This window comes from Lytechinus variegatus, chromosome 13 (assembly GCF_018143015.1).
Source record: "Lytechinus variegatus isolate NC3 chromosome 13, Lvar_3.0, whole genome shotgun sequence".
Classification (NCBI taxonomy): Eukaryota; Metazoa; Echinodermata; class Echinoidea; order Temnopleuroida; family Toxopneustidae; genus Lytechinus; species Lytechinus variegatus.
Genome location: NC_054752.1, coordinates 32,663,084 through 32,676,694, shown reverse-complemented (window position 1 = coordinate 32,676,694; position 13,611 = coordinate 32,663,084). Strand labels below are relative to the sequence as shown.

Here is a 13,611-nt window from a genome sequence, read left to right as displayed (position 1 = left end):
AAACAGATATATTACAGAGCTTGAATAGATGAAGACGTTCTAAGCCTCAATTAAACTTGTCCTCTTGTATTCAAATTCAAAAGAATATCAAGGTATATAAACGTTTGATAAAAGGTATCCTCCTTTGATGCACCGCTTGCATTTGTATCGATAGTCTACCTGAAATATCTACGACCATTTGTTAAATTGTATTTTTTTGCAAATTATTCATATTTTATTTATGTAAGCAAAGAACGAGACTATTGAAATCTGGAAATGCCTTCTCCCGAAATCCATCCCGATTTGTGATCAGATCTGCATTATTTTTCTTTCGTTTTGTGTTCCACAAATTCTTATTAATTCTGTAATAATCAATAAAGTGCAATTAATTCGAGAAAAACATAGACTTGCATTGTTTATAGAGGAAATATGTCATTATCTTCGTCATTTATTGCCGATCGCTACACCTGTTTAAGCCGTTAAAATCTTTCCCAAAAGCGTGAATTAGGCTATGTTAAAATATCAGTATATGACCCCCCCCCCCCCCCACGAAAAAATCTTTTACCGATTCCACATGAAATTTTGAATTTTCCGTTGACAAATTCTCCTCTCTCTATTTTCTCACCCTGGACAACTTTTACATATCTTTTATGCCAGTAACTGCAGGGTGTCTGGAAAGCGAAGACCGAAGACCGGGGACATGCGTTATGTCAATGGTATAAAATTTTAATGCCAGCTGAGCTGAGCGCGACATATTGCTCAATCAATTATCATTCACATTACGATATATCCATAACTTATCAACCAATCATAATTCATCACATATCCAATATCAGAATATTCCTGAATTTGATCTGAATATAATAATGGTTTATTTTAGCTAGACGGATGCGATGGCCCCGGTCTTCTGTCTTCGTTTTCCAGACACCCAACAACAGGTCTGGAAAACGAAGATCGAAGACCGGGGACATGCGTTATGTCAATGGGAGAACATGTGTAGGGGGCAAGGTCCAAAGTCCATTCTAACCCGCGCACGTGTTTTGTACACACTTTGCACTGCTTTGTACACGCTTCGTGCGTGAACTACAAACGCTTTCACACGAGTGTGATACGTGTCCCCGGTCTTCGGTCTTCGGTCTTCGTTTTCCAGACACCCAGTAACTGCATGCATATAAAACAGCTATTAGATCTATCCTCTTGTATTCAAATTCAAAAGAAAATCAAGGTATACAGGTATATAAACGTTTGATAAAAGGTATCCTCGTTTGATGCACCGCTTGCATCTTTATCGATAGTCTACCTGGAAAATCTACAACCGTTTGTTAAATTGTTTTTTGTGCAAATAATTCATATTTTATTTATGTAAGCAAAGTACGAAACTATTACAAGTTGGAAATGCCTTCTCCCAAACAAATCCATTCCAATTTGTTATCAGTTCTGCAGTATTTTTTCTTTCGTTTTTTGTTTCACAAATTCTTATTAATTCTATAAAAATCAATAAATTGCAATTTATTCGAGACCTGATTATATCCACTAAAAAACATAAACATTGTTTAGAGACAACAGGATATTAGATTCGTTATTTATTGCCGATCGTTACAACTGTTTAAGCCTGTTTAAAACCTTTTCCTAAAGCGTGAATAAGATCAAAAGAAAAAAAATATCATTATAACATTATACCCCAAAAATTATCCATTAGCTATTCTACGTGAAATTTTGAATTTTCTGTTGATATATTCTCCTCTCTCGATTTTCTTACTCGGGGCAATTTTTACATATCTTATATGCCAGTAACTGCACGGATATAAAACAGCTATATACCACGACTGTCCGGTGCGGGACATCAGAAAACACGCCCAACAATAGCCCCAGCTGGTCTGTTGGACGTACGCTCGGTCAAAGTTCATTGATGTCGCCGGCGCAATAAACTATTGACCAATCAGCGCGCTAGGATCCGGTCGCACCCCCACGCTGAATAGAGCGAATGAACAGCTTCATTCACGTTTGACCAACTTGCCGAATTCTATGAAACAGGGCGTTATACACTGTTCTTTTATTGGAAGGAAGTGTGATAATACTATGTCAGCTTTGAGGTCTCATATGGCATATATTGCCAGGAAAATTTAGAAAGCCGTCATTCTTAGCACTTGTCTTCTTCGAAGCAACATACATACTTGTCTGGTGACTTCTCGTATTGACTTTGAACGACAAAGATTATTTTCAGTAAAATAATCTTTAAGACTTTCGTTCCCTGAGGAATACCCTTATGTCTCCTATACCGTTCGACAGCACGTAAGTAGATATATTTCTTTCAAGATTTGTTTCCCTTTTCGAAAACATGGTCCTGAATTCGTATAATTTAACGTTGTTTCTCCCCGTACATCATGCATGTCCTAAGAGTTTAATTTATGTTTACAAACACATAATTAAAAAGGCTTCGTTTTTAACGACCAGTCTCGAATTCATTGTCTATAGTATAATTATTCTCCAATATCTTAATGTAATGAGTGAAATGTCATATATTGCTTGATTTCTCAGATTAATCTAGATAAAGAAAATCACCTATCTATTATTATGATCGTCTATTATCATGTAATGTTTTTTTCTTCTTTAAGAATGATGTGAACGAATTTCAAATTCTTTTTATCTGTATCAAGACGCATTCTAAAAGATTTGTTTCTCTCCTTTTTATGTTTTGCAGATCTATTCGTGGCGATTACGACATGGATCGTTTACACGCCGCATCTTCTCTTTTATCACTTGGTAGTAAGTGTGACCTGTCACCGATCACCATAGAAACTCAGGAACCTGACTTCAACAAGGCCATTGCATCCGTCATCTGGGCTCGACACCGTCACTATACTCCATCTACCATCTTCAAATGTGGCGTCCCCAACTGTCCTCTTTGCCCTGCAGTGGAGACGTCCAACACTCGCCTACCTGTACAGGAAGATCTTAAACGAAGTGAAGAGGTAGCATCGAAGTCGTCCCGTCGATCGTCCGTTGTCAACTGGCTAATTTCGTCGTCCTCGTCCGCGTCAACGGCTCCAGTGGCCACGAACTCTCCACCGTTGTCATCTTATCTTGCATCTGTCCATCGGTCATGGCCAGCTCCGTCATCACTCACTGGCTCAGTTTACTCGAACTCTGATACCGAAGGTTCACGATCTTCTCCGACTAACTCCGTGTCCTCTCCTTTGTATGTTCACGAACAATCCAACAACTCTCGACGTTTTCCGACCGTTCCCACTTCCAGTTCTCCAATGGACATCCATTCTGAGAGGCAGCTACCGTTCTCCTGCAAGTTCTGTCCCAAGCGATTCGCTCAGGCTTCCAACTGTTCGGCTCATCAACGAATCCACACAGGAGCTCGTCCTTTCCAATGTCCATCGTGTCCCAAGTCGTTCGCTCAGAGAACGTCTCTTCGTACTCATCTACGCACTCATACTGGAGATCGTCCCTACTCCTGTCAGGATTGTCAACAACGATTCGGGGATCTGTCGACTTTGACCAAACATCGTCGTACTCATACCGGTGAACGTCCCTACCGCTGTCATCATGAAGGTTGTGAAAGAGCTTTCGCACAGTCTGGCAATCTGAAGAGGCATTACAAGACACATATCCTGGACAGGAAACTGGAAAGTATCACTGTTTGAAAGAAAAGACTGAAAGAAAGACTATATAAACTCTAAGAGAACATATACTTTGCAATCTTTTGATAATTGCAATGGTCATTTTCATTCATGTGTGGTTTAATCACTGCCCATCTGCTTGCGTTCAGTGCCAAAGAATTCTCATTTATAATAATTTATATTATTGCATATTATGATTATCTTGTGGTCATTTTCTTTAAATTCTTTATCGTATTAATGCAATTAAACATTAATACCTAACTTGAAATTGTTTTGTGCCCTCTCTTATATCATTGATTTTTTTAATGTATTTAAGAGGTGTATACTTCGAAAGTTTTAAAGTGTCATTGAGTTAACGTTTACAACAATGTTGAATTCATATCTGGACATGATAATGCTATTGAATCGACTTATCATGATTATATTTCATTTTAGATGACACTTTAAATCTTTCCGTAGTATATTCACGCATGAATACTGAGAGAGAAGTGGAAGAGAGAGAGAGGGGCTACCTTGAAAGTAAAGTAGAATAATTGAATAGAAAATTAAGATGGGAAAGAGATGGATTTGGTGATCAGAGAGGGAAAGGGGGGCTGAGGTGAAAGATTTTGAGTGGATGAATAATTGGTTTGGAGGTTATAAAATGAAGTCATATAATGATGTAAAACTCACATGAAATCACTACCCCTTTCTCTCTCCATCTCGTGTCTGTCTCTCCCTCTCTCCTGTCCCTTTCAACACACTCGACTCCTCTCTCTCTCTCTCTATGCTCTTTCATATTCTTTCTTTTAATTGTTATTTTTATCATCAGACGAGCTTTCAGTCCAAAGTTCTCATAAAGAGATGGATGGAGGGTAAGAGAGAGAGATGAAGGGATGGGAGTGATGAGATTGGTAGAGAAAGATCGAGAGAAGAAACATAAAATGAGGAGATACTGGGAAAATAATGAGAGGGGGTGTATAGGAATGAATGGTGGATAATGGAAGAAGGATAGAGAAAGGGTGCCAGGAGTGTCGAAAGAATATATATATATATAACCTCCAAGTCTTCCTTTTCTGATTATATTCCCAATATATATATTTTTTTTTTCGGGGGTGGGCAACGGGTTGACACGACATTTGCCCCTGCGACAATCACTCCAAGATTAATTTCGTCTAAGACGTATTGTAGGGTTAGGGATGCTAAAGGGTTTTATGTTGAAAGGTTGAAGTTGGCCCCGGAGTTGGACATTCCATTAATGTGCGGAATTTATCGTGGAGAAATTGTCGCCGGGGTGATTTCATGGAACCTTCAGCTGAAAGGGTTACACGACTAAAACTTTTCCCTTTTATTAATCTAGTCTCTCCTCGTTTTCACCACTTCAAATTCATAAATGACGGCCCCTGTACTCGGGCTGTCTCATATTTGAACCTTTTTTGGGGGTTGGTGATTGGGAGTATAATTGCAAGGGAAGACTTGGAGGTTATCGACCTCTGGCGGTCTTGGTGTCCTTGCACTTGAGTCATATTAGGGGAATATTTCGTCTGTGTTACAGTCACACCAGTGAAACCGACCCCAAACCGACCGATAGATTGTCATTAGAAATACGTTATATCACTGGGTCGGTCTGTCTGGAGTCGCTTTCACTGATGTGAATGTGACATAACAAAGACGATGTCCACAGAAGCCTTTCTTCTTGGTATATGCCTAATTTGAATATAGCTTTACGCAAAACAAAAGAAGCTACAGTCTCGCATTCTCGCCCCTCACTGCTCCGCGAACTTTCCCAGGAACTTGAAAAGAAGCACGACACGGATTAAACAGATATATTGCAGTGCTTGAATAGATGAAGACGTTATAAGCCTCAATTAAACCTGTCCTCTTGTATTCAAGTTCAAAGAAAATCGAGGTATATAAACGTTTGATAAAAGCTATCCTCGTTTGATGCACCGCTTGAACTTTATCGCCAGTACCTGGAATATCTACGAGTGTTTGTTAGATTGTAGGTTTGCAATTAATCTATGTTTTTATTAATGTAAGCCACATGCGAAACTAAGGAGAAAAACTACATCGGTCACTTTGATGTGATCATTTAACCAGCAACTTTTAAACAATTATAATCAGACACAAAAACAATCAATTTCCCTCTTTCTCTCTATTGTATTTATACTTTGTTTAATATATATATATTTTGTTTCTTGATCATTGCTCGAACTTTCAGTGCAAACGTTTAAAAAAATTACAGAAGAGGGCGGTAGAAAAACATAAAGAGAGAAAAATGACTACGCCGATTTTTTTTAAGAGGGCGATATTGCATGGGAAACTTATGAGAGAGGTGTGTCTGAAGGAAGGGAGACGAGCAGAGACATGAAAGCTTGAGAGAGGGGTACGGACTACAGAGGGGGTTGTACATGTAGACTGGTCCTCTCTTATTGCAATATCATCGTGGAAATTTAGTTTCTCATATGAATATTGCAATAAGTGAGAATATAAAACTTGATTTCGTGGAATGGTCCGAAGTGGACCTTACCCCTTTTGCAACCAAAATCTCTCTTTCTCTACAGATATGTATATGAGAAAATGTGAGAAATTATGAGAAATTGTGAGAAATTATACATGTACAACAGTTTTGGGCAACTCTTGTATTTAAATATGTTGTGACTTGGGAAAAAATGAATGAAATGGATGAAAATAACTTTCTATTCTGATATACATGTATATTTCACAATTGCTCTAAATTTAAGAAAATGATATAACGATTAAACACAGGTACAAAGTAGCTTCATATAATTTATTTTTCTAATAAAAAAATAAATAGATGTGCACCCAAAACATTAAGTACATCTCGCTCCTGGGTGAGCTTGAACCACCAACCTTCCGGTTAAGATTTTTCTTTCTTTTCATAAAACTAATCTTCATCACCGACACCGTTACCCCTCCCCCCTCCCTCTATCTCGACTGATAAGCAAGAAAATAATATGGAAAAAGTATTGCGTTGGCCGGGAATCGAACCCGGGTCAATTGCTTGGAAGGCAACTATGCTAACCACTATACCACCAACGTCTTTTCTTGTTCAATTTCCATATGTCAAACAAACCAAGACTGAGATTTTGAACCACTATGATTATTTTTAGTTTTTTTATCACTGTATTCCATCTATTATTTACTGTTTGTCAAAATTAATTTACGTTTAACTTTCGACAGAAGCAGGTATGTCTTGTGAATTAACGACAGAATAGTCTGCATTAGAGTTTATTTTATATAAACAACGATGATTTATTTTAACTAGTTGTAAGATAAACTAACTAGTAGGTATGAAACACTCATTCAATGAACAAGGTTGTTATATAACCTTGTTCTCAGTTACATCTCCATGTGTGGCAAAATATATTTGGCTTATTTTCTCTTTTTTCTATGGGACAAATGATTGATTTTCTTACACTGTCAGTTTTCATTACAGCTATTCATCATAACTTGGCTCTTATTTAAATTTAATTCTATAAGAAAAAAATTCTTAATAAAAAATAGAGATTGAAAAATGAAAATTGTCTTGCACCGATAGAGGGCGTACACAAAAATATGCCCAAAATTCAATTTTTTAGCGTTCTGATGAATACAAAAAAATATTCCCAAGTTAGTAATGAAATATATATTGCAACTATATGGAAATTAGTAATTTTGGTCACAAAAAGTGATATTTTATTTTGTTATATGTTATGTACAGCATTGGCATACCATATAGTCCTACCTGTATATTCCCACAGGCACGATGGTTGCAGTGAACCAGTGGTATTAAAACTGGTAATGTGTTAAAGATACAATGTAAAACGAAATATCAAAAAGTAAAATCCAGGATCACAAGGTCAAAATTGATATAAAACCACTGCTCAGAAAGGTGGACTGGACTGATCTTAGGTTGGGGTTTTCAGCTGTCCGATATAAAAGGCCTACAATGAATAAATACATACGATAATGGTCGAAGGATCTTTATTCAGAACGAAAAGGGATATCGGAAAAGCGATACAGAATATGATCTACGACCAAATTCCATTATAAGCGTGATATATACCCCCACATGTTTTCACATCGATCAATTTACCCCTGCACCCGGGGGTGGGGGGGGGGGGCGCTCGACCAAAAATAGACCAGTTCGTAGTTACTTCATGGACAATTTTGGTCAAATGACCTTTCATTTCTTTCATTATGATAGGCAGATTTCAAAGCAAGATATGACGTAAGCTTGCCTTACCGATAGCAGGATGAAGAAATTGAATAGACCAGGTGCACCAATGAACACTTTATGGAGGTATTTGTTGCATTCCTACTTTGAATGCATATCATAGCATGTTACACAATGTACTTGGCAAACTGTGAAATACCAGTCGTTCGTGGACGTATTGTTTTTTGTGTGGATGTAAATGGATACCACTAATCAAAAGAATATATGAATAATCAAGACATAAAAGTTGGTGCCTATCTTAGTACAAATGACCTTCCTCTGATCATGCGTAGAATCTTTTGATCATGCGCAAAAAGGAACTACGAACTGGCTTAGGGGTGTGCCACGGGCGAGACAAAAAATGGGGGCCTTGGAGCGGGCTTATTGTAAAAAGGAGGGTGCCCGGAACGGGCTTCTGAACTACAATTTTGTGAACATGGGGGTCCTTGGCTTGGATCGCCAGCGTGTGAGTACGTGCGTATGCACCCCTCTGGAACAGGCATGCGTGCATGATGCAGCTAGCGCGGCCTCCGCCGGGTGCGCTCGTGCAAGGAGGATGTCGGACAGCGCTCGGCGGCCGCTTTTCACCAAATTGCTGCAGATCAATGCGACCGGAACGGCGTAACGAAAAATATGCGAAGCTTTGGAGCGGATTTCTTTCTTCTTTTTTCTCGATAAGAACAAAAAGCTATGCCTTGGAGCGGCTTTCTTTGTTTTTTTTTCTCAATAAGACAAAAGTGCTATGCCTTGGAACGGAAATTTGGGTGTAAAAATGGGGATCCCCTCCGCGGCACATACCCACTATGCATTATATACTGAGTGCCCCCCCCGGGCCCCTGCAATATGTCACTGACATTGTGCTATCTAACTTAACCTCTGATAATTTACTCAACCCTTGCCATTTTACCGAGCACCTACATGTATATCGTTTGTAATGATTTACAAAATTAGATTTCTTAAAGTTAAAGAAAATTAAACATTTATGATAATACATATTTTTCTTAACAAAGTAGTATAGATTTGCAACAAAAATATATATCGCTCCTGGGTGGGCTTGAACCACCAACCTTTCGGTTAACAGCCGAACGCGCTAACCGATTGCGCCACAGAAGCTTCGATGCTGCGTTTAGTTGTCATTGCATCTTTAACATACATTCAGCGTATATTAAAAAAATGTTGCTTTCTTTTTTTTGCATTTACCAAATTCCAACCCTATGCCTCTCTCTCTGTCTCTATCCCCCTCTCTCTCTTATGTGAAAAATATGAAGTGAAACCTTATAAATTCTCAATTTGCTAAAATAAAATGCCATCATTAAGTCTAAGAATAATGAGAATAATTAATATGATAATAAGTCAGACTCAGAATTTGAAACTGCCCAAAAGGTTAAATGTTTAGGTATATTATACCCAAAACTTTGACGTCTTACAAGTTGTCAAATGTGAAAAAATTTCCTTGATTTGCAATTAAAAAAAAATAACTTGGTTTTAGATTACTACGATTAGTGTCTGTTAAACCAAACTTTATCGGATAAAACATCAGACAAGTCATTTCCCTAAACGCTCCCCTGATTACATTTATGTTAGCCCCTTTGTACATAACATGCAGGTAATTTAAAACAAAACATTATGATTTATTCAGAATTTATTTGTAAGAAACAAAGCATTGAAACGTTTATTTCCCAGAATAATCAACTATCCAATGTTAACAGAAGGACGAGTATGTTGAGCATAACTTTTCTTTTTTTTTTCATTACTACGCCAACTTTACTCTCTTATAAGTTATGATATCTTTTACTGCGGATAGAGAAATATTGTCATGGTGATGTTAGGACAAGTACATAATTTTCATCATTTTCATTACAATAACTTATTTCTTACTGACATCATTCAAGTAATAGTCATACTTTCTCACGGGGCTCAGTCCCTTGCTAAGTTTGGCTGAAGTTGTGTAGAATTTATTTCTATTCGAGATAAATTGGCACATCCTTTCCTTTGTTTTCTGAAATTTTCTATAGATTCGATCGAAACAGTCTGCTTTGATGTCGGAGTTTTATTGAAAATGAAACGCCGTACAATGTATGGTGCGTTGAAGCCATTGACTCACTACCAAACAATACACACCTCGGATTTTGCATGTCAAAATAGTCAAATAGTTCATTGATGTGCCCGCCTCAATAAACTATTGACCATTGAGAGCGCCGCGAAGCGGTCTCACCTCTTGCTTGATGAAAAGAACCGTTCACGTTTGACGAACCATGCCGAATTCAATCAAACGTGGTTTATATATTTTGTTCTTTGTTGTTATTTACAGACGAAGTGTCATCATACAATGTGTGTTTAGGAGGGCTGACTGGGTTATTTAGGGCCAAAGTGCCATTACTAGAGTGCTACATGATCATGATCCTTTATTTGTTTTACTCTTCTATTTTCTTTCTCCTTTACTTCTTTCCCCCTTTTTTCTTCTCCTCTTCCACTAAAACTATCATCGGAGCGGTCGCACCTCTCTCACGTTACTCCGTCTATGATTGTATTCTCATTGAAATTTGATTTTCTGCTAAACCTCGAAATTTCATATTTTAATTCAAACATTTTTTGGGAGGGAATAGGGTTGGAGTACACTAAAGGAAGGGAAGAATTTGAGGTTATTGACCTCATGCAGGCAGTCTTGGTGTCCTTGCCCTTGAGTTATGGGTTTATATCTGATTGATATCAAGGAAGTCCCTCGTCTGTGGTAGACTAGACAGGGTCTTAAGACTAAGTCCATAGAAGCCTTTCTTCTCTGCTACTACACCAATCAATAGAAGCTACAGTCTTGCCATCTCGCCCCTCACTGCTTCGAGACCTTTCCCACGATCTTGAATAGAAGTACGACACGGATTAAACAGATATATTACAGAGCTTGAATAGATGAAGACGTTCTAAGCCTCGATTAAACTTGTCCTCTTGTATTCAAATTCAAAAGAATATCAAGGTATATAAACGTTTGATAGAAGGTATCCTCGTTTGATGCACCGCTTGCATTTGTATCGATAGTCTACCTGAAATATCTACGACCGTTTGTTAAATTGTATTTTATTTGCAAATTATTCATATTCTATTTATGTAAGCAATGTACAAACGAGTTGGAAATGCCTTCTCCCCAAACAAATCCACCCAATTTGTGATCAGTTCTGCATTATTTTTTTTAGTTGTTCCACAAATTCTTATTAATTCTATAATAATCAATAAAGTACAATTTACCCGAGACCTGATTATATTCACTGAGAAACATAGATGATTATGGTTTAGAGAAAATATGCTACTAGCTTCGTAATTTATTGCCGATCGTTACTGCTTAAGGCTGTTTAAACCTTTTCCAAAAGCGTGAATAAGATAAAAAGAAAAAATATCATTAAAACATTATACCCCCAAAATAATAATTTACCGATTCTAAGTGAAAATTTGAATTTTTTGTTGATATATTCTCCTCTCTCGATTTTCTTACTCAAGGCAATTTTTACATATCTTATATGCCAGTAACTGCACGGATATAAAACAGCTATATACCACGATTGTCCGGTGCGGGACATCTGAAAACCGCCCAACAATAGCCCCAGCTGGTCTGTTGGACGTACGCTCGGTCAAAGTTCATTGATGTCGCCGGCGCAATAAACTATTGACCAATCAGCGTGCTAGGATTCGGTCGCACCCCCACGCTGAATAGAGCGAATGAACAGCTTCATTCACGTTTGACCAACTTGCCGAATTCTATGAAACAGGGCGTTATACACTGTTCTTTTATTGGAAGGAAGTGTGATAATACTATGTTAGCTTTGAGGTCTCATATGGCATATATTGCCAGGAAATATTAGAAAGCCGTCATTCTTAGCACTTGTCTTCTTCGAAGCAACATACATACTTGTCTGGTGACTTCTCGTATTGACTTTGAACGACAAAGATTATTTTCAGTAAAATAATCTTTAAGACTTTCGTTATCTGAGGAATACCCTTATGTCTCCTATACCTTTCGACAGCACGTAAGTAGATATATTTCTTTCAAGATTTGTTTCCCTTTTCGAAAACATGGTCCTGAATTTGTATAATTCAACGTTGTTTCTCCCCGTACATCATGCATGTCCTAAGAGTTTAATTTATGTTTACAAACACATAATTAAAAAGGCTTCTATTTTAAACGACCAGTGTCGAATTTATTGTCTATAGTATAATTATTCTCCAATATCTTAATGTAATGAGTGAAATGTCATATATTGCTTGATTTCTCAGATTAATCTAGATAAAGAAAATCACCTATCTATTATTATGATTGTCTATTATCATGTAATGTTTTTTTCTTCTTTAAGAATGATGTGAACGAATTTCAAATTCTTTTTATCTGTATCAAGACGCATTCTAAAAGATTTATTTCTCTCCTTTTTATGTTTTGCAGATCTATTCGTGGCGATTACGACATGGATCGTTTACACGCCGCATCTTCTCTTTTATCACTTGGTAGTAAGTGTGACCTGTCACCGATCACCATAGAAACTCAGGAACCTGACTTCAACAAGGCCATTGCATCCGTCATCTGGGCTCGACACCATCACTTTACTCCATCTACCATCTTCAAATGTGGCGTCCTCAACTGTCCTCTTTGCCCTGCAGTGGAGACGTCCAATACTCGCCTACCTGAACAGGAAGATCTTAAACGAAGTGAAGAGGTAGCGTCGAAGTCGTCCCGTCGATCATCCGTTGTCAACTGGCTAATTTCGTCGTCATCATCTTCGTCCGCGTCAACGGCTCCAGTGGCCACGAACTCTCCACCGTTGTCATCTTATCTTGCATCTGTCCATCGGTCATGGCCAGCTCCGTCATCACTCACTGGCTCAGTTTACTCGAACTCTGATACCGAAGGTTCACGATCTTCTCCGACTAACTCCGTGTCCTCTCCTTTGTATGTTCACGAACAATCCAATAACGCCCGACGTTTTTCGACCGTTCCCACTTCCAGTTCTCCAATGGACATCCATTCTGAGAGGCAGCTACCGTTCTCCTGCAAGTTCTGTCCCAAGCGATTCGCTCAGGCTTCCAACTGTTCGGCTCATCAACGAATCCACACAGGAGCTCGTCCTTTCCAATGTCCATCGTGTCCCAAGTCGTTCGCTCAGAGAACGTCTCTTCGTACTCATCTACGCACTCATACTGGAGATCGTCCCTACTCCTGTCAGGATTGTCAACAACGATTCGGGGATCTTTCGACATTGACCAAACATCGTCGTACTCATACCGGTGAACGTCCCTACCGCTGTCATCATGAAGGTTGTGAGAGAGCTTTCGCACAGTCTGGCAATCTAAAGAGGCATTACAAGACACATATCCTGGACAGGAAACTGGAAAGTATCACTGTTTGAAAGAAAAGACTGAAAGAAAGACTATATAAACTCTAAGAGAACATATACTTTGCAATCTTTGATAATTGCAATGGTCATTTTCATTCATGTGTGGTTTAATCACTGCCCATCTGCTTGCGTTCAGTGCCAAAGAATTCTCATTTATAATTATTTATATTATTGCATATTATGATTATCTTGTGGTTTTTTCTTTAAATTCTTTATTGTATTAATGCAATTAAACATTAATGCCTAATTTGTAATTGTTATGTGCCCTCTCTTATATCATTGATGTTTTTAATGTAATTAAGAAGTGTATACTTCGAAAGTTTTAAAGTGCCATTGAGTTAAATTTTACGACAAGGTTGAATTCATATCTCGACATGATAATGATATTGAGTCAACTTATGATTATATTTCACTTTAGATGACACTT

At 38.0% G+C, this 13,611-nt stretch overlaps 2 protein-coding genes and 2 non-coding genes across 4 annotated transcripts; 2 read left to right on the top strand and 2 right to left on the bottom strand.

The window, feature by feature from the left end:
* The first annotated feature begins 2,101 nt into the window (after positions 1-2,101).
* Positions 2,102-3,870, top strand: LOC121426246 (replication initiator 1-like). The gene is made up of 2 exons (XM_041622470.1): positions 2,102-2,271; positions 2,681-3,870. Exons 1-2 carry the CDS (start codon positions 2,246-2,248, stop codon positions 3,633-3,635), a joined length of 981 nt encoding a protein of 326 aa, XP_041478404.1. The 5' UTR covers positions 2,102-2,245; the 3' UTR covers positions 3,636-3,870.
* Positions 3,871-6,581: 2,711 nt separating this feature from the next.
* Positions 6,582-6,653, bottom strand: TRNAG-UCC. The gene has a single exon. It is a non-coding gene; the product is annotated as a tRNA-Gly (tRNA).
* Positions 6,654-8,848: 2,195 nt separating this feature from the next.
* TRNAN-GUU lies at positions 8,849-8,922 on the bottom strand. The gene has a single exon. It is a non-coding gene; the product is annotated as a tRNA-Asn (tRNA).
* Positions 8,923-11,584: 2,662 nt separating this feature from the next.
* LOC121426286 (oocyte zinc finger protein XlCOF8.4-like) lies at positions 11,585-13,269 on the top strand. The gene is made up of 2 exons (XM_041622522.1): positions 11,585-11,825; positions 12,236-13,269. Exons 1-2 carry the CDS (start codon positions 11,800-11,802, stop codon positions 13,194-13,196), a joined length of 987 nt encoding a protein of 328 aa, XP_041478456.1. The 5' UTR covers positions 11,585-11,799; the 3' UTR covers positions 13,197-13,269.
* The last annotated feature ends 342 nt before the right edge of the window (positions 13,270-13,611 follow it).